Here is a 20,076-nt window from a genome sequence, read left to right on the forward strand (position 1 = left end):
GTGGCGCAGTGGTCTAAGGCACTGCATCGCAGTGCTAGCTGTGCCACTAGAGATCCTGGTTCGAATCCAGGCTCTGTCGTAGCCGGCCGTGACCGGGAGACCCATGGGGCGGCGCACAATTGGCCCAGCGTCGTCCAAGGTAGGGGAGGGAATGGCCGGCAGGGATGTAGCTCAGTTGGTAGAGCATGGCGTTTGCAACGCCAGGGTTGTGGGTTCGATTCCCACGGGGGGCCAGTATGAAAAATAAAATAAAAAATGTATGTACTCACTAACTGTAAGTCGCTCTGGATAAGAGCGTTTGCTAAATGACTAAAATGTAAAATGTACAGGACAGAGAGAAGAGCAGCCTAACCCCATGAATACAGGACAGAGAAGAGCAGCCTAGCCTCATGAATACAGGACAGAGAGAAGAGCAGCCTAACCCCATGAATACAGGACAGAGAGAAGAGCAGCCTAACCCCATGAATACAGGACGGAGAGAAGAGCAGCCTAACCCCATGAATACAGGACAGAGAGAAGAGCAGCCTAACCCCATGAATACAGGACAGAGAGAAGAGCAGCCTAGCCCCATGAATACAGGACAGAGAGAAGAGCAGCCTAACCCCATGAATACAGGACAGAGAGAAGAGCAGCCTAACCCCATGAATACAGGACGGAGAGAAGAGCAGCCTAACCCCATGAATACAGGACAGAGAGAAGAGCACTGTGTGTGTGTGTGTGTGTGTGTGTATATATATATATATATATATATATATATATGAATATACAAAACATTAAGAACACCTTCCTAGTATTGAGTTGCACCCCCTCCTTTTGCCCTCAGAACAGCCTCAATTTGTCGGCATGGACTCTACAAGGTGTCGAAAGCGTTCCACAGGGATGCTGGCCCATGTTGACTCCAATGCTTCCCACAGTTGTGTCAAGTTGGCCTTTGGGTGGTGGGCCATTCTTGATACACACAGGAAACTGTTGAGCATGAAAAACCAAGCAGTGTTGCAGTTCTTGATACAAACTGGTGCACCTTGCACCTACTACCATACCCCGTTCAAAGGCACTTAAATCATTTGTCTTTCCCATTCACCCTCTGAATGGCACACATACACAATCCATGTCTCAAGGCTTAAAATCATTATTTAACCTGTCTCCTCCCCTTCATCTACACTGATTGAAGTGGATTTAACAGGTGACATCAATAAGGGATCATAGCTTGGATTCACCTGGTCAGTCTGTCATGGAAAGAGCAGGTGTTCTTAATGTTTTGTACACTCAGTGTGTTGTTTTTGTTGTGTGGTTTTCATATAAGCCCTCCAGGGTTTCTAATCTCACCTGCACACCTTTATACCTTGTTTTTTTAATCTGAACAGTTTGTCTTTCACTTGTCTTTTTGTGCGAATAAATAAACTAAAACACCAAATCAACACCAGCATGGAAAACCCCATGAATACAGGACGGAGAGAAGAGCAGCCTAACCCCATGAATACAGGACAGAGAGAAGAGCAGCCTAACCCCATGAATACAGGACAGAGAAGAGCAGCCTAACCCCATGAATACAGGACGGAGAGAAGAGCAGCCTAACTCCATGAATACAGGACAGAGAAGAGCAGCCTAACCCCATGAATACAGGACAGAGAGAAGAGCAGCCTAACCCCATGAATACAGGACGGAGAGAAGAGCAGCCTAACCCCATGAATACAGGACAGAGAGAAAAGCAGCCTAACCCCATGAATACACTTTCTCCCGAGTGGCGCAGTGGTCAAAGGCACTGCATCGCAGTGCTAGCTGTGCCACTAGAGATCCTGGTTCGAATCCAGGCTCTGTCGTAGCCGGCCGTGACCGGGAGACCCATGGGGCGGCGCACAATTGGCCCAGCGTCGTCCAAGGTAGGGGAGGAAATGGCCGGCAGGGATGTAGCTCAGTTGGTAGAGCATGGCGTTTGCAACGCCAGGGTTGTGGGTTCGATTCCCACGGGGGGCCAGTATGAAAAATAAAATAAAAAATGTATGCACTCACTAACTGTAAGTCGCTCTGGATAAGAGCGTTTGCTAAATGACTAAAATGTAAAATGTACAGGACAGAGAGAAGAGCAGCCTAACCCCATGAATACAGGACGGAGAGAAGAGCAGCCTAGCCTCATGAATACAGGACAGAGAAGAGCAGCCTAACCCCATGAATACAGGACAGAGAGAAGAGCAGCCTAACCCCATGAATACAGGACAGAGAGAAGAGCAGCCTAACCCCATGAATACAGGACAGAGAAGAGCAGCCTAACCCCATGAATACAGGACAGAGAGAAGAGCAGCCTAACCCCATGAATACAGGACAGAGAGAAAAGCAGCCTAACCCCATGAATACAGGACAGAGAGAAGAGCAGCCTAACCCCATGAATACAGGACGGAGAGAAGAGCAGCCTAACCCCATGAATACAGGACAGAGAAGAGCAGCCTAACCACATTAATACAGGACAGAGAGAAAAGCAGCCTAACCCCATGAATACAGGACAGAGAAGAGCAGCCTAACCCCATGAATACAGGACAGAGAAGAGCAGCCTAACCCCATGAATACAGGACAGAGAAGAGCAGCCTAACCCCATGAATACAGGACAGAGAAGAGCAGTCTAACAGCATATGGGAATGGACTACCTTGTGTACTGTCAGCACTACGGTCGTGTCCCAATACCTGTACTTGCGTTCTGAACAGTAGCCATTTTGGGTATATGAAAATATAACATTTTATAGAATGACATTTCGAAAATGTATTAATGCTTTAAATTCCAAGATTTCAAACTAATTTCTGCTTTTCATCTAGTAGAATTCTCTGCAAGCTATTAAAGAAGATGATGGTCAGACCCACGTGTGTTTAACAGCTGATAACAAGCTATTAAAGAAGATGATGGTCAGACCCACGCGTGTTTAACAGCTGATAACAAGCTATTAAAGAAGATGATGGTCAGACCCACGTGTGTTTAACAGCTGATAATCAGTAGCAAAATGAACGAACGGAGGGAAACAACGCAATTGCGCTTTAGATGACGCATTCTCAGTATGGTTGAGTCTAGTATGTTGATATCTGTTGCTTACTGCAAACATTTTAACTAAACAGTGTGTTCTAAAGAGTATGTAGGACAATTAAGTACACAGCATGTGGTTTTACTAAGTAGTAGGCAAGAACACAGCCTATGTAGGGCAGACAGACATACAGAGTAGAACAGTATGGATTAATGGGCTATGTACCTTTGCAGGCGTTCTGATAGAGCTCGAAGTTGTCGTCAGCAGACTGTTCCTGGATAGAGAAAGAGCTGGATCAAGCTCCGGTCAACAACAAGGGCACATTTAAAGTAAAATAACAAGAGTAGGAGTAAACAACGTAGCGTTTTCAGTTGGCGTATGGTCCTGTCTTTATTGGCGTATGGTCCTGTCTTTATTGGCGTATGGTCCTGTCTTTATTGACGTATGGTCCTGTCTTTATTGGCGTATGGTCCTGTCTTTATTGGCGTATGGTCCTGTCTTTATTGGCGTATGGTCCTGTCTTTATTGGCGTATGGTCCTGTCTTTATTGGCGTATGGTCCTGTCTTTATTGGCGTATGGTCCTGTCTTTATTGGCGTATGGTCCTGTCTTTATTGGCGTATGGTCCTGTCTTTATTGGCGTATGGTCCTGTCTTTATTATCCAAGTCAGCCTGATGCCGTTTCTTCACTTTGTCCAAGTCCTGCAGTTTTAGTTTGAGATTTCTCCTCTTCTCGCATGGAGATGATCTTGGGTAGGAGAAACAAAAAGGGCCAATACGTTATTAATAGTGATTCATACGTTATTAATAGTGATTCATAAGTTATTAGTGATTCATACGTTATTAATAGTGATTCATACGTTATTAATAGTGATTCATACGTTATTAATAGTGATTTGTACGTTATTAGCGATTCATAATGTATTAATAGTGATTGATATGTTATTAATAGTGATTGTAATTATGCACCTACTATGATAGTATCTGTTGCATAAATAAATATATATTAAAACATCAAATCAGCTTTTACCTCCTTTTGAACTTGCTGTATCTGTTGTTGTTTTTTGAGTCGGCCAGCTTCTCTTTGAGATCACAGTTGTCATCACCTTTTCTCTCAAGGTCCTGGCTATAACCCTTCACTTTGTCTGAGTCAAGTTTAGCCGTCTCCTTCAATCTGTGGTCATAAACACATGAGATGAACTCAAACACCACTACATTAGAGAGGTTTACCAGTAAGGAGGAGCAGGGCAAATGGAGAAACATTTAGGCCAATCACAAATCATCCCATGCGCCCTATGAACTTGTGGAGATCTGAGAAGACAGTAGCTGGCCGCGACCGGGAGACCCATGGGGCGGCGCACAATTGGCCCAGCGTCGTCCAGGGTAGGGGAGAGAATGGCCGGCAGGGATGTAGCTCAGTTGGTAGAGCATGGTGTTTGCAACGCCAGGGTTGTGGGTTCGATTCCCACGGGGGGCCAGTATGAAAAATAAAAAATAAATAATGTATGCACTCTCTAACTGTAAGTCGCTCTGGATAAGAGCGTCTGCTAAATGACTAAAATGTAAAGACAGGTGTAATCAAATCTTGTAATAGCTACTCCTTGACCCCTGATAGGCTACGGGGAAGTTTCACCATATTGCTTATACCAATCAAATCCTCTCAGATCTCCACAAGTGCGTAGTCTATGATTTGGGATTGGCCCGTAGGCCTCCCCACTACCCAGAGTGAATGGTGCCAGCCAGCCCACTCACCTGGTGATGACCTCTTCTCCAGCTTAGCATCCTTCTGAGCGATGGCCTCTCTAGCCACGGCCAGCAGCTGCCTCCTCCTCTCTACCTCCCTCCTACGAGCCTCCTGCACCGCAGCGGTCTCCTCATCCTCCTGCGCCTCCCTCAGGCTCCTCTGCAGGCCCGACACCTGCGCCTCCTTCTCGAATAGTGTCTCCTCCAACTCTGCCGCTCTCTCCATTTGGGACATGAGCTCGTTGTTATACGACTGGGACACGGTTACAGCCGCCTCCCTTTCTCCGTCTGGCGGGTGCACTGCTTCTCCTCCAGATCAGCCAACTTTTTCCCCTCAAGGTCACGACTTCAGCTACAGAGTTCTCGCTGTCGATGTGGGCCATGGCTTTAGCCTCCTCCATTTCTGCCCTGAGCTGCTGCAAGGTCAGTTCCTGTTGGGCCAGTTTCTCTTTTAGCGCATCCAGCTGCTGTTCTGAGATCTGCTGTTGGGCCTGTTTCTCTCCCAGCTCTCCTTGCAGTTCCTGTAGGAGCCTTTTCTCACTCTCCTCTAGGGCCTCTGGGCATTCTCTCCTCAGTTCCGCCATCTTGTCTCGGAGAAGCCAACGGTCCCTTTGTACTCCCGACGCAGCTTGAGAGGCCTCCACTTCCTGCCCCCAGGCGTGTCACTTCCTGTGTCAGGGAGTCAATCAGGGCGGTTCTCTCTCTGACCTCATGGTCACGCATGGCCTGTCGGTCCTCTGAAGCCTGGTCCGCATGCCCTGCAGGCTCCCAGCTAGCTCATCTTCCTTTAGCAGCCTCGCCTCCTCCAGCACAGAGAGGACGTCCTCGCGGGTGCAGCTCAGCTTTCAGGTCCTGTACATGTGCTTCCATGCACAACCTTTTTATTCCCCAGCTCTTCAAGCTGCGCCAGAACTTTCCGGTAGCCCTCTCCAGGTTCCGCCAGGTCAAGCTGCAAAGTCTCTACGGTCACCTCTGACCTCACCACTTCTGAGGATTTTCTCCTCCAGCTCCCTGCGCAAGCTGTCCATCTCCTCCTCTCCCCCAGGAACCCTAACAAAGACATGGACGCTTGTTGAATTATCTTTAAAGGTGTTGCAAACAAAGCTTCTGCGGTAGGGTGGGATGTTATTTTAGGTTGACTTGATGCTTAACACTGGCTAACTGAATATGAATTTAGTGTTCTCCTTAAGCGTTAGGCAGTGGAATGAGATTAGGACCATTGGTTTGCTAAATATCAAAACAACTGGACACGTTGCAATTTTGGTCAGCAAACGACATTGGAAAATCAGTCCTCTAACGTCCATGGCCAACTCAATATAGTGAGTGTATACCGTTTCCCAGAACATGAGGTGGTGTCTCTCTACCAACGAGACACCACAATAATTCCTTCCACAGCTATACAACGTTTGGAAAATACCTGAGCACAGCAAAGCAACAACAAAAAAATATCTTTATTATTATTATTCAAAATTCATATGGAATACAACAACCACTTTAAAAAACATCAACCCAGAAATGGGGAACACAAACATGGATACATAGGAAACATGATGAAAAGTACACCGGTGTCTGAGACTCAGAGCAGCATTACTTCTTGAGCGCAGACAGTCGCCTCTTTAAGCGGATGTTTTTGCGACCTTTGCCGGTATTCTCTCTCCCCACTGCTCTCACCCCCACAAATGGTGGGAGGGGCTTCCCGGCAGTGCTCGGAGCCCACCCCGTACCTCTCTTGCTGGGGGGCTGTTCATCCAGGTTGGCCTGGAGGTCCACCAGCCGTTTGCGGCTCTCTGCGCGAGAGCTGGGCTTCTCCCCTCTGGAGCAAGTGCAGCTGCTCTTCAGTCGCAGGATCTCATCCTTGATGCCGTCAAATGTAGTCTTCTGTCAAGGGGAAAAACCCAACAATGTTAAAATATCTAGCAAGCTGGAATAAAAATGTCACATTCTGGATATGAGCATTTATAAAATGTGACATATGGATGGGAAATTGGCACCAGTCAAGTATAATGGGAGATGTAAGGTGAAATACTGAGTGTGAAACAGGCCGATGACCAGCGCGTCAGATCTAATCAAAGTGCCACTTAAAATGTACATACATCCTTGATAGTGGCTTGGACCTGTTGGTCCATGGTGTTCTGAAGCTTGGAGATCATCTCATCCTTCCCGTGACACATCTCCAGGAGGTGGGAGAACTTCAGCTCCTGAGACTTGAGAGTCTAAAAGGAGAAAACAGAAAAGGTCTGTCAGAACTACTGTCTTAACCCTGAACTAAATCCTAGCGTCATTTGGTTTATGTAGAACGGACAACACAGAACAAGAAGTCCCATTGCTGAAGAAGAACCAAAACAATGGTACAGTACCTTTCTAGCCTCTTCAAGCTGTTCATTCAATTGCTGCACTTGTCTACCGTTATTTTCCAGTTCTGAAATTTAAAAAAAACAAAACGGAAGACAATGACTAGTCGACCAAAGGGAAACATTGTGTGCGTTCCATCACAACCACTGTTGTGGGATTAGTCAAACCGATCCGGAGCAGTCATTGATGGATAGTGAAAACAGGTGATTAACAAGTTATTGTTGAAAGAGATGCACTGTAGGTGTATGTGAACGTGATAGCCTACACCAGTATTTCTTAATCCTGTTCCTGGGGAACCCAAAGGGGTGCAGATTCTAGTTCTTCCCCTAGCGTTACACACCAGATTCAAATGATCAACTCATCAAGCCTTTGCTCAATGCTGCGTTCATAACCAAGTGGGAAGGTGGTAATGATCTGAACTCTTTGAAAGGCGATTGGCTAATGTCCAACAAGCTGCGTCAACCGTAAACTAAAAGTACAGCTATCATGCTTGTAAACAAATTATAAGATTTAAATAAAATAAAACATATGAATAGATTATTTATAAAAAGCAATGTTTTGTTGTTGCATTTAAAATGTTGAAAATGCTGTTTGAGGTAATTTCCTTAGTAGGAGATGTCAGAGGTCAGCATGTGGGAGAAGTCAGAGTTCAGGGATGATAGTTTTCCCCACTAGCATTTACCAGTTGGAGGGCCGTTCAAGTGGATTTCTCCCCAGTCGTATGTGGTAAATACCACCTTCCCACTTGGATATGAACACAGCATTATTGTTAATAAGAGTAGTGCTCGGGGAAAAAAATTTAAAATGTGACCAGGATGAAGAAACACTGGGCTATAAAAACGTAAAAAAAGAGGTGACTGGTTGTCAGTTGGTTACCGTTGGTTTTGACAGAGAGCCGCTCCTGGGTTTGGCTCAGCAGCTCTGAGAGATCAGCCGCTCTCTTCTCCTGGTTGGAGATGGTTTCACTACCGGCTTGGGGATGGGTGACCACCAGACATGTCTTGGCCTCCTCAGCCGCCTTCTTAATGCCTGCCAGGTCACTGCAAATGGAGTCAAATATCCCTCCCAACAACGAGCTGTCCTCCTACAGGAGACAAAACACATTTTAGTCATTTTTGAGACGCTATTATCCAGAGACACTCACAGGTAGCGCATTCATCTTAAGATAGCCAGGTGAGACAACCACATATCAATCTCATAGTAAATACATTATTCCTCAATAAAAGTAGCATCAGCAAAGTCAGTGCCAGTGAGAAAAGATGAGTGTTAGTGAAAACAGTTACGTTATTTTTTTGGTCACCCCAGTTTGAACACCAAGGTAAAGGAAGAGGCATGGCTACATAATGGAGGTTGACACTGCTAATGTCCACCATATCTAGGCAGGCTGCATTACTGTGGCTCGCTCTACTCTGGCCAACTCCTCTTGACTGGTGTTACTGTTCACTAGATTCTTCAGGATCTCTAGACGCCTCTCTGCTCTCTCCTCGACAATCTTCTTCTCTTTGGCCAGACGTTCCCTGTAAGACAGACATCAAGTTATTATTTCATTTACATTTGACATTTTAGTCATTTAGCAGACGCTCTTATCCAGAGCGACTTACAGTTAGTGAATACATTTTTTATTTTTTTATACTGGCCCCCCATGGGAATCGAACCCACAACCCTGGCGTTGCAAACGCCATGCTCTATCAACTGAGCTACATCCCTGCCGGCCATTCCCTCCCCTACCCTGGACGACGCTGGGCCAAATTGTGCGCCGCCCCATGAGTCTCCCGGTCGCGGCCCGCTACGACAGAGCCTGGATTCGAACCAGGATCTCTAGTGGCACAGTTAGCACTGCGATGCAGCGCCTTAGACCACTGCGCCACTCAGGAGGCTAGAGCCTGTTCAGTTATGGATCAAACGCAATAGAAAAACATTTACCTTTAAAGCCCCCCCCCCTACTACATAAAGTGCTTTGAGTAGCTCAGTTGGTAGAAAAGCCCTATATAAATCCAACCCATTTTTTTTTTTTTTTTAAGCAACCAAAACAACAAAAAGAAATGACTGAAACAAGGCACAGAAGAGCTCACGTGTAATCGGTCTGCATTTCAGAGACGAACTCGGAGAACTCCTTGGTGACCTCGTCACGGATGCGGGATTCCAAAGCAAAGTTTTCAGACCTTTCTTTCTGGAGCTGTTCCCGGAGTAGCTTGCTCTGAAGGGTTGACAGACATTTACTTCACATTCATCTCTTGAGGACAGACTTAATTGAGCATTACGTGAGACTTTAGTTCTAGGTTAACCGAGATGAACTTCACATTAATAGGGTCCCAGAGTTTTGACCATTTGACCCGATTAGCAAAACTCTAGTCCCTTTACTATTAGTAGGCCTAAATCTTCCAAACATTTCTAAACAATCAAAATCAGGGCCTGGAAATGTAGGATTTTTAGCATTGGTGAGCCAGTTGGAATTTCTGTGTAAGAATCAAATATAAATAGCCACAGAAGTACTTAGGTGGAGACTTACCTCATAAGTGCCTTTATTGATGAGAACCTCGTCGTCATCTTCCACCTCCTGCAAGGTCTCCTCCATCATGCTCTCCTCTTCTGTGTCATCATCCTCCTGCACGTCCTCCAGACTGGTCTCCCAGCCAACCAGGGAGCTCCTTCTCCTCTGACCCAACAGGTTCTTCCTGTCTGCGTTGTTGATGATCATGGACAGTTCCCGGGCCGACCGCTTGGTGGCGAGGTGGGGGACGGTCTTGGTGGTCAGCACCACCACCTTCTGAGCCACGGCGGAGAACTTGAGCACGTTGAGCGTCTCGTCGTACATGGAGGCACACTGGTTGACGTTGACTATCATGCAGGCCTTGCCCCGCCCACAGAAGAAACCCTGTAGGTAGTGGGTCAGCTTGCTCTCCCTGAAGGGGACGTGCTGTGGTAGCCTAGCAACAAGGATTTGATTGATTGATTCTATTTGTCAGTAAAAAAAATATTAATAATAATAATAATAATAATAATACACACAGTAAAACATCTGACTTATTTACATTGTGGTCACGCTCAGGTCCTCATCGGGTCAGAACATCAACATCTCCAAGCTACAGATTTGTAACACACCACCCCCCGACACTTTGTAGAAGTATAATTCCATAACCGTTACATATTTTCTAAAAGCAGACGTTCAAGGCTCACTTGGATTGCTGGCTTTGCCGTAACGTGTTGATGCACTTGCCCAGTGTCATCAGGGAAGTGTTGATGTTCCCAGCCTCTTTCAAACGCTCCCCTTTATTCTGAGTTTTAGAGCACCTCTCAGAACCAGCCAGGTCACACAAAGACAGCCTGAACAGAAATAAATAAAGCCCAAACATAAAGAAAACCAACCCCACCCCCCGCCTTCACACAGACATACCCACAAGTACTGCATAGGGCTTCTAGGATATTTGTTTTGTGCAAATGAATAAACAAATATGCGTTTCTTACTCGCTGATAGAGTTAACACGAGGAATCCTAGTATCTTCCATCCGCAGGATACGAACAGAAAATATGCTGTGGCTGAGCATAGGAACGGAACAGATTTCTATAAGAGCACTGCAGTCAATCTATTGTGCGGTGTGAACTTGGATCACGCAAGTTAGTAACAGCCAAAGAAAGACTCAAATAAAATAATTCAAAAAAGGGAAAAATAATTGATGTGCTTCATAAATCACCTCCTGCTTGAGAGGAGGTTGAGCTTTGTGCTGGCGAAGCTCTGGTTTTTCTTGCCGAGCTTCATCACCTTGTAGGCCTCCTCCTCATTGTTCACTTGTACCCACTTCAGATCTGAAATCACACAACGGAACATTTGGTCCTCTGCTGCTCAGTTGGTAGAGCATGGTGCTGTCAAGACTCTCCCTGGGTGAGGATCAAAGGCCTCACATCAGCTTGGCAAATGGCCGACAACAACCAGACCCTCTTACCCACAGGGGGGGCTGTGCCGGTCTTGACACCTTAATATTGCCATAAATTAGAGAGGAGGAGAATCTATCTCTGGCCCTCTAGTATGGTGAAAGGAATGCCTTTGTTTCAGAGTCTTTTGCCGCCCAAAAACGTCAACATCCAACAATGAACATGGGACAATATATTTCAACATCCAAACGTTGGGAATGATGAGAAATGGAATATGAATGTCTATTTTGTGACGTCATTCAAAATTGTATAAAAGGCGTTATAAGGAAAACCTTGTGACTTGAAGAGCTTTTCCACTGTGGATATCAGATTTACATCCTTTACCTTGGGTAGAAAATATCAAGGAGGAAGACAATGTTTTCGTGAAGATAGGAATGTGATTTTAGCTTTCTAACAAAATCATAGTGATGATAATACTTTTGCCTCGTAACTAGCCACGCCCGAGGGAGCTCAGAGAGCGTGTCAGTATGACGGAAACGCCCATCATTACCAGAGTCTATAAAAGATTGAGATAAGAATTATCAGATCAGACCTCAAGCTGCAGCTTTTGTCCATATTGGTCCCCGACCCTGAAAATCAACGAGGTGAAGACGACAAAGTTGCCTCCACTAACAAATCAACGTTACGGCTGAGTAGCTGTTCTAAGAAGGTGAATTTAAGTGGGACCATCCTGTTACTCTCTTCAAACCATCGTCTACTACACTGCTCTCATCACCCCACAGGGGATCATCGACACGGCTGATTAGCCGTCCTCAGAAGACCACTTCCAGAACGAGTGAAAGTAAACAGACAACTAAGGACATTGTGCCCTCTTGTGGACTGTCTGAGCATTACATCTAAAAGGCCTTCAGAGAGAGGGTACAATAGACGCCTTCCCACGAAGGCCTGTGTCCAACAGAGATACACCAGAAGAACTCTTAACACGTAAATACATGCATTGCTTTTCTTCCTTAACGGGCGGCAGTTCTGGGCAAAGTATTAGGATCACTGTGAGTATAGGTCCATGTGTATCCAAGTGTTCTCTCTCTTTAACTCACCATCTTTTGTAACAAGTGTCATATTGTGTTAGTCCGCCAAGGACCCATTTCATTGTATTAAGTTTCTAATCTCTACCTATACCGTGTACGTGTTTGTATCTTGTGTTATCATTTTTAATTAGTTAGTAAATAAATAATTAAATCAATTTGTGTGGTACGGAATGATCAGTAAGACGTGGGTTCGTGCAGACTTAAAGAGCCTACGACTTTCAGAATGAGACTGATATGAGGTACATTATTAATAAATGATAAGAGATATCTAGATATCTTTAGAGTTAATTCGGGAAACGGTAACTCGTTAAACAACTTTACCCGTGGTGCCCCAAATTCCTAATGAGTTAATTGTTACATGATTAATTTAAATCGAGTAACAATTAAACATATTAGGTAATGATTCGATAAATTATAGTCACCACAATAATGAAAGTCACGTCACGACAGTGCTTACAACGACAGGATTGTGGGTTCAATTCCCGGGACCACCCGTATGTGAAATGTATGCATGAATGACTAAGTCGCAATGGATAAATATAGAACAAAGCGCATTTTGTTTGACAGCAACGTTACACAACCTTAAAATGCATCCGTTACCTTTTACAAAGGAGTTGCCTTTGACATCCTGCGACAGCCGCAGTGTGGTTCTCTTCAGGGCTCCGTTCGGTATGGGCTCCAGCAGGTCGTGAATGTTCTCGTTGTAGATTTCACAGAAGGACACCCAGACGGAGAACTTGGTGTGTGCTTCAACAACCAGACTGAAACGGTCTTCAGTCACAGTCCCCTCAATGTCACTTAGTGTTGAACCTGTCAGAGAAACAAGTGGTGGTGTTAGCCTGTTACAAACCTCTGGTTGGATAGAAGTCTATTGTGATGGCAAACGATGCACCAAACTACCAGAGAGATAGCAACATGTGGGATGTGACAATCATGTATAAATGCAGGACAGGAATATGCATCGTGGCATGAGATAACATAAATAATTTGGTCCCATGTAGCTCAATTAGGAGCATGGCGTTTACAACGCAGGGCTCTCTACGCCAACCTTTTTGTACAAGGAGCAGGCGTGCACCCAAGTTGAAAAACGCACATAAAGAAATGTAGGATCACAATGAAAAATATTTGGAGGTAATAAAGTTAGAATCCTTCATTTTTTCTAGGTGCACTAGTGCTGAATAAATAAAAAACCCAGATCGCACAACCAAATATTTTGCCGCATATGCCAGTAATAATAATAATAATAATAATAATAATAATAGGTCATTTAGCAGACGCTCTTATCCAGAGCGACTTACAGGAGCAATTAGGGTTAAGTGCCTTGCTCAAGGGCACATCGACAGATTTTTCACCTAGTCAGCTCGGGGATTAGAACCAGCGACCTTTCGGTTACTGGCACAACGCTCTTAACCACTAAGCTACCTGCCGCCCTAGTAAAATGTTAGCAATGTAGAACCCTGCAACGCCAGGATAGTGGGTTCAATTCCCAGGACCAACCATATGTAAGAATGTATGAACGCTTGACTAAGTCGCTTTGGATAAAAGCATCTGCTAAATGGCATATAAAATTATAAAATGTCCTTGCCTTCCAGGCTTTTCTTGTTGGTGAAGCTTTTCTGGTTATCACTCTATGGGGGGAAGAGCAATGAGGGGCATCATTTAATATCAATTTTTAGATCCAAAGAACAACCTGTTGAGTAATGCAATGGCTTTCATCAGGTCAATGAACAAACCCAGTACCTCCTTGAGGAGCCTGAAGAGATTTCTCTTGCTAGTTGCTTCTTCACTCTGTTGGTCTTTAGTGAGCCTGGTGAACTCTCTGCATCGCTGCGGCTTGATAGTCATCTGGTTGTAAACGCGCCCCTCAATGCTGTTGAAGATGACATTCAAAGACCTGGGGAGGATCCCTGCGTTGGCCTCTGGACCTAAAAAACAACAGGTGTTGAGGATCTCTTCATTTCTCAATCACTACGTCTTAGTGTTTGTTAGCAAGAGTTGACCATAATGAGCAGGTCAGTTCACACCTACAACAGGTTCTTGACTGTGATGAGAAACTAAGAAGCACCATCGGAGGATTTAAGTTTCAACATAGGATTGGATTTTAAAATGGCTGGATTTTCACATTGCTGGCATTCAAACAGTGAGTCTGTGCTAACTCAGGTTGGACCTTGTGTACAAGTAGGATGTTTTGCCAAAACAGTCACAGTTTGCATCTGTCCAACTCTGCGTGGCAAGAAAAGAATCAACAAATCAAACCTAGAAAAGTGAATGTCTTTCCCGCATTTGTCACTCCATATGTGAAAACAAGAGAATTTCCGCCTTCCAAAACCTCCTTGACGAGACCTCTCACTGTGCCGTCAAACATCTCCCTCTGAGTGGTTTCTGGCCCTAAGACCTGAGGACAAAGAGAACATGTGATTGGAAGAACCTTCATTCTATGTTCCTAGGAAAGGTCCTGCTTGGCACTGACAGACCCTGCTGACTGACCTGTGAGAACTGAAACCGTTGAGCTGATTTGTCACGGAGCCGTGCTGAGAGCGAAGTCCTTGGAGCCTTGAGGAGGACCGTGTCCGGGGGCTCGATGGAAACGCAGTCCTTGAATGTGTACAGGGAAAAGACACCAAGTCAAAGTCCAACAGTTATTATGTTTCCAAGGCTCTTGTTACCTGAAGTGTGTGCATGGTGGTGAGGAAATGGGCATCTATACTGAACAAAAATATAAAAAACACAACATGTAAAGTGTTGGTGCCATGTTTCATGAGCTGAAATAAAAGATCCCTGAAATGTTTCATATGCACAAAAAGCTTATTTCTCTCAAATTTTGAAAACAAATTTGTTTACATCCCTGTTAGTGAGGATTTCTCATTTGCCAAGATAATCCATCCACCTGACAGGTGTGGCATATCAAGAAGCTGATTAAACTGCATGATCTTTACACAGGTGCACCTTGTGCTGGAGACAATAAAAGGCCACTAAAATGTGCAGTTGTGTCACAACACAATACCACAGATGTCAAGTTGAGGGAGTGTGTAATTGGCATGCTGACAGCAGGAATGTCCACCAGAGTTGTTGCCAGACATTTTACATTTAAGTCATTTAGCAGACGCTCTTATCCAGAGCGACTTACAGTTAGTGAATATATATATATATATATATATATTTTTTTATAATTTATTTTATACTGGCCCCCCGTGGGAATCGAACCCACAACCCTGGCGTTGCAAACGCCATGCTCTATCAACTGAGCTACATCCCTGCCGGCCATTCCCTCCCCTACCCTGGACGATGCTGGGCCAATTGTGCGCCGCCCATGAGTCTCCCGGTCGCGGCCGGCTGCGACAGAGCCTGGATTCGAACCAGGATCTCTAGTGGCACTGTTAGCACTGCGATGCAGTGCCTTAGACCACTGCGCCACTCAGGAGCCAGAGAATGTAATGTTAATTTCGCTATCATAAGCCGCCTCCTTCATTTTAGAGAATTTGCTAGTATTTCCAACAGGCCTCAACTGCAGACCATGTGTAACCACGCAAGCCCAGGAGCTCCTCATCCGGCTTCTTCACCTGCGGGATCATCTGAGGGGGTGCGGAGGAGTATTTCTGTCTGTAATAAAGCCCTTGTGGGGAAAAACTCATTCTGATTGGCTGGGCCTGGCTCCCAAGTGGGTGGTCCTATGCCCTCCCAGGCTGTGCCCCTGCCCAGTGATGTGAAATCCATAGATTAGGGCCTAATGAATAAATGTCAATTGACTGTTTCCTTATATTAACTTTAACTTAGTAAAATCTTTGAAATTGTTGCCTATATATTTTTGTTTAGTATAGATGGTTCATGTGACAAACTGGGGTGTACTCATTACACCGATTGCTGCAAAACAAGTTATATTTTTCAAATGCTCTTCAACATGACCTAAAAGCTGTTGGGTTCTTAAACGGAAGTTGTAGTTCATTTTAATTGTATGGTTTCCACTAGGGCTGGGAATTGCCAGAGACCTGAAGATAAGATATTATCACGACACTTTGGTGCCTATAAGATATGTATTGCGATTCGAATCTGTGATTTTACTGCGTGTCGCTGTTCCAAATATATTGCTTACCATCGGTCTGTTGCAGAGGGACAAGAGAGAGCCATGAGAAAAAACACATTTTGCTGAAAACAAATTGGCTCCCTATTTAAAAAGATGGAGAACAAGCTATGAAGGAAAAATACGAGTTTTGATGCAGGTAAAGCCAACTAGCTCCAACATAATATTGCGATAGTCAAAACGATACATGTAAAAAATAATATACCGATATGTAACTGTATCGATCCCCTCCCAATCACTAGTTTCCACGCGTTGCCATTCCATTCTGCGACGTTTTTGGCACAAGCTGCACATCTATAAATTATCGATTATTCCGTGCTCTAAAGGTAATGAATATACACCCCTGCCAGGATTTCAAGCCAGAGGAGTGTGTGTTGACTTCAATTACCTGTGATTCCCCATTTTCACTCTCAGTTGATGTGAATGGTCGAATGCGAAGGTACACCTGCAAGTGTTCATGCTCTTCTAGGCAAGACTCCTGGGAGTCTATGGAGAGAAACTCAGAAGAAAGGTCTTTCTTCAAGTCGTCGAAGTTAACTTCCCTCTCCACGCTTTCCAATTTATTGTTAAAACATGACTCCATCATCCTGTGTCAAATAACGTTGTGGGAGAAAGAGACAGCTAACGTTAGGTGTTCAGCAAGCGCACCTTCTACATTCGCAATTACCTAGCAACGCCCCTTCGACACGTAGTTAAGCAGATCACAACAATAACGTTGGAGTAGAAAATGTTGGCTTTTCTAACTTAAAGTCCTTGGTAAGTGCACTGACAGCTCTGTGTTACAGCTAGCTAAACGAGAGGAAGAGACGAAGTCAATATTAATAATCTTTGGCTAAACCAACATTCAGACGATGGCAACGCTAACTAACGTTAACTAGTTAGTATTTTCGTAGCTAACAGAATAAAGAGACATGCATAACGCGACCCTATCTATTCGAATAATTAGAAAAATACACATTCCATTGACGTTAGTTTATTTTTTTTGGTACTTACGTCACAAACATGATTCCCAAAACATTGATTGCAGCAAAATTCCTTCTTCATCCCAAACTGTCGTGGTTTTATTTTTAAATTCGACCAATCGGGAGAGAGTGATTTTACCGGAAGTGCTCATGGAAGCGCATAAAGTGTTTTTTCAATAGGGTCCAGCTGCGACGTATTCAATTCAATTCAATGGGCTTTATTGGGATGGGAAACATATGTTCACATTGCCAAAGAAACTGAAATAGATAAACAAAAGTTAAATAAACAAAAAGTGAGCAGTAAATATTACACTCACGCAAGTTCAAAAAGAATAGCTTTCCTTAATTTTGGGTCAGTCACAGTGGTCAGGTATTCTACCACTGTGTACTCTCTGTTTAGGGCCAAATAGCATTCTAGTTTGCTCTGTTTTTTTGTTAATTATTTCCAACGTGTTAAGTAATTATCTTTTTGTTTTCTCATGATTTGGTTGGGTCTAATTGTGTTGTTGTTGTCCTGGGGCTCTGTTGGGTCTGTTTGTGTTGGTTAACAGAGCCCCAGGACCAGCTTGCTTAGGGCAATCTTCTCCAGGTTAATCTCTCTGTAGGTGATGGCTTTGTTATGGAAGGTTTGGAAATCGCTTCATTTTAAGTGCTTGTAGAATTTAACGGCTCTTTTCTGGATTTTGATAATTAGCAGGTACCGTCATGCCAAATTGAGTCAAATGCTTTTTTGAAGTCAACAAAGCATGAGAAGACTTTGCTTTTGTTTTGTTTTGTTTGACAATTAGGGTGTGCAGGGTGAATACGTGGTCTGTCGTATGGTAATTTGCTCAGTACATTGTTTTCACTGAGGAAATGTACAAGTCTGTTGTTAATGATAATGCAGAGGATTTCCCCAAGGTTGCTGTTGGCGCATATCCCACGGTAGTTATTGGGGTCAAGTTTGTCTCCACTTTTGTGGATTGGGGTTATCAGTCCTTGGTTCCAAATATTGGGGAAGATGCCAGAGCTGAGGATGATGTTAAAGAGTTTAAGTATAGACAATTGGAATTTGTGGTCTATATATTTTATCATTTCATGTAGGATACCATCAACACCACAGGCCTTTTTGGGTTGGAGAGTTTGTATTTTGTCCTGTAGTTCATTTAATGTAATTGGAGAATCCAGTGGGTCCTGGTAGTCTTTAATAGCTAATTCTAAGATTTGTATTTGATCATGTATATGTTTTTGCTGTTTGTTCTTTGTTATAGAGCCAAAAAGATTGGAGAAGTGGTTTATCCCACATCCTCTTTGTGTTGTTGTTTGTTTAGTGTTTTCCAATTATCCCAGAAGTGGTTAGATTCTATGGATTCTTCAATTACATTGAGCTGATTTCTGATGTGCTGTCCCTTCTTTTTCCGTAGTGTATTTCTGTATTGTTTTAATGATTCACCATAGTGAAGGCGTAGGCTCAGGTTTTCTGGGTCTCTAAGTTTTTGGTTGGATAGGTTTCTCAATTTCTTTCTTAGGTTTTTGCATTCTTCATCAAATCATTTGTCATTGTTGTTAATTTTCTTAGGTTGTCTGCTTTAGATTTTTAGATTTGATAGGAAAGCTGAGAGGTCAAATGTACTGTTTAGGCTTTCTACTGCCAAGTTTATACCTTCACTATTACAGTGAAATGTTTTGTCCTGGAAGTTGTCTAAAAGGGATTGCATTTGTTGTTGCCTAATAGTTTTTTGGTAGGTTTCTACGGTACTTTCCTTCCATCTATAGCATTTGTTAATATTGTGCAATTCCTTTGGCTTTGATGCCTCATGATTGAGTATTGCTCTGTTCAGGTAGACTGTGATTTTGCTGTGATATAATAGGGGCGTTAGTGTTAGTAATCTCTCAGATCAGTCACCCCTATGCTGCCACCTACTGTTATGTCATCTCTCAGTGCAACTCTCAGGAAAAGTTGGAACCATATAAGGAGAAGTGGGGGTCTCCAAAGGAACCATATAAGGAGAAGTGGGGGTTTCGAAATGAAACCTGGAATTCCATAACTACTAGAACCGCCATGACTTGATATACAAAGGGTATATAACAAAGTATTGAGAAACTTTTGTTATTGACCAAATACTTATTTTCCACCATAATTTGCAAATAAATTCATTAAAAATCCTACAATGTGATTTTCTGGATTTTTTTTCCTCATTTTGTCTGTCATAGTTGACGTGTACCTATGGTGAAAATTACAGGCCTCTCTCATCTTTTTAAGTGGGAGAACTTGCACAATTGGTGGCTGACTAAATACTTTTTTTCCCCACTGTACATGACTACCGGTAGGTAACGTTACGCCTACCGGTGGGTAACGTTACATACATGACTACCGGTAGGTAACGTTATGCCTACCGGTTGGTAACGTTCAAAGACACAGCGCAGAGTGAGTGAATAGACATATTTTGGGGCAGAACTGAAATTCCTTACTGTCATCTCTTATATGGTTCCTTTGAAAAAGTCCACTCCTTTCGACACCCCCACTTTTCCTGAGCGATGACACGTAACGGTAGGAGGCAGCATAGAGATCCTGAGGGGTGACTGCTCTGAGAGATGATGTCGCAGCTGGACTCCTCTCGGTTTTTACGGTCACTGGCCAAGTATGGGTAGCTGCATCCAAAGTTTGGTCGACCGGAGTATGGGCAAGTGGGTTTGACGAAAGGAGTGGGTGTATGGTTAAGCGAATCAGCTAATTGGGAAGATTTGTTGCAATTCAAGACCGTTTTGCGAGGCTGATTGGGCTGCACGGCGAGTCGATAAACCGGTGACAAGTGCACCGGTGTTATTTCCACGTGTGCTGAGGTGCTTCCTACTCGGCAGCACATTTTTTTCCCTCCCTTGATTTTATTTCAAATAGGACAACAGCCTACACAACAAATAGCTAATTTTGATAATGTTGGGTTCTATTTTTCTCATAATTGGATCTGTATGTGATGAATAACTTAGAAGGAATGCATT

General features: G+C 44.0%; 1 protein-coding gene across 4 annotated transcripts; it reads right to left on the reverse strand.

Annotated features, from left to right (window-relative positions):
* Nucleotides 1-3,130: 3,130 nt before the first annotated feature.
* On the reverse strand, nucleotides 3,131-17,213 carry LOC121576917 (kinesin-like protein KIF20B). Of its 4 annotated transcripts, none has more exons than XM_041890632.2 (20): nucleotides 17,135-17,213; nucleotides 16,524-16,722; nucleotides 14,545-14,652; nucleotides 14,314-14,452; nucleotides 13,798-13,982; nucleotides 13,643-13,685; nucleotides 12,658-12,867; nucleotides 10,792-10,903; nucleotides 10,565-10,636; nucleotides 10,277-10,423; nucleotides 9,609-10,026; nucleotides 9,172-9,296; nucleotides 8,493-8,616; nucleotides 7,976-8,183; nucleotides 7,105-7,166; nucleotides 6,841-6,960; nucleotides 6,472-6,625; nucleotides 4,757-5,797; nucleotides 4,035-4,178; nucleotides 3,131-3,752 (listed from the first exon to the last, which is right to left on the reverse strand). In XM_041890632.2, the coding sequence occupies exons 1-18, from the start codon at nucleotides 17,137-17,139 to the stop codon at nucleotides 5,586-5,588; spliced, it is 2,643 nt and encodes an 880-aa protein (XP_041746566.2). In that variant the 5' UTR covers nucleotides 17,140-17,213; the 3' UTR covers nucleotides 3,131-3,752; nucleotides 4,035-4,178; nucleotides 4,757-5,585. The 4 variants fall into 4 exon arrangements, with proteins under 4 accessions (XP_041746566.2, XP_041746481.2, XP_041746647.2 ...); XM_041890547.2 differs by having other exon boundaries at nucleotides 17,129-17,212; XM_041890713.2 differs by lacking the exon at nucleotides 10,565-10,636 and having other exon boundaries at nucleotides 17,129-17,212.
* Between the last annotated feature and the right edge of the window lie 2,863 nt (nucleotides 17,214-20,076).

Source organism: Coregonus clupeaformis, chromosome 1 (assembly GCF_020615455.1).
Source record: "Coregonus clupeaformis isolate EN_2021a chromosome 1, ASM2061545v1, whole genome shotgun sequence".
Classification (NCBI taxonomy): domain Eukaryota; kingdom Metazoa; phylum Chordata; class Actinopteri; order Salmoniformes; family Salmonidae; genus Coregonus; species Coregonus clupeaformis.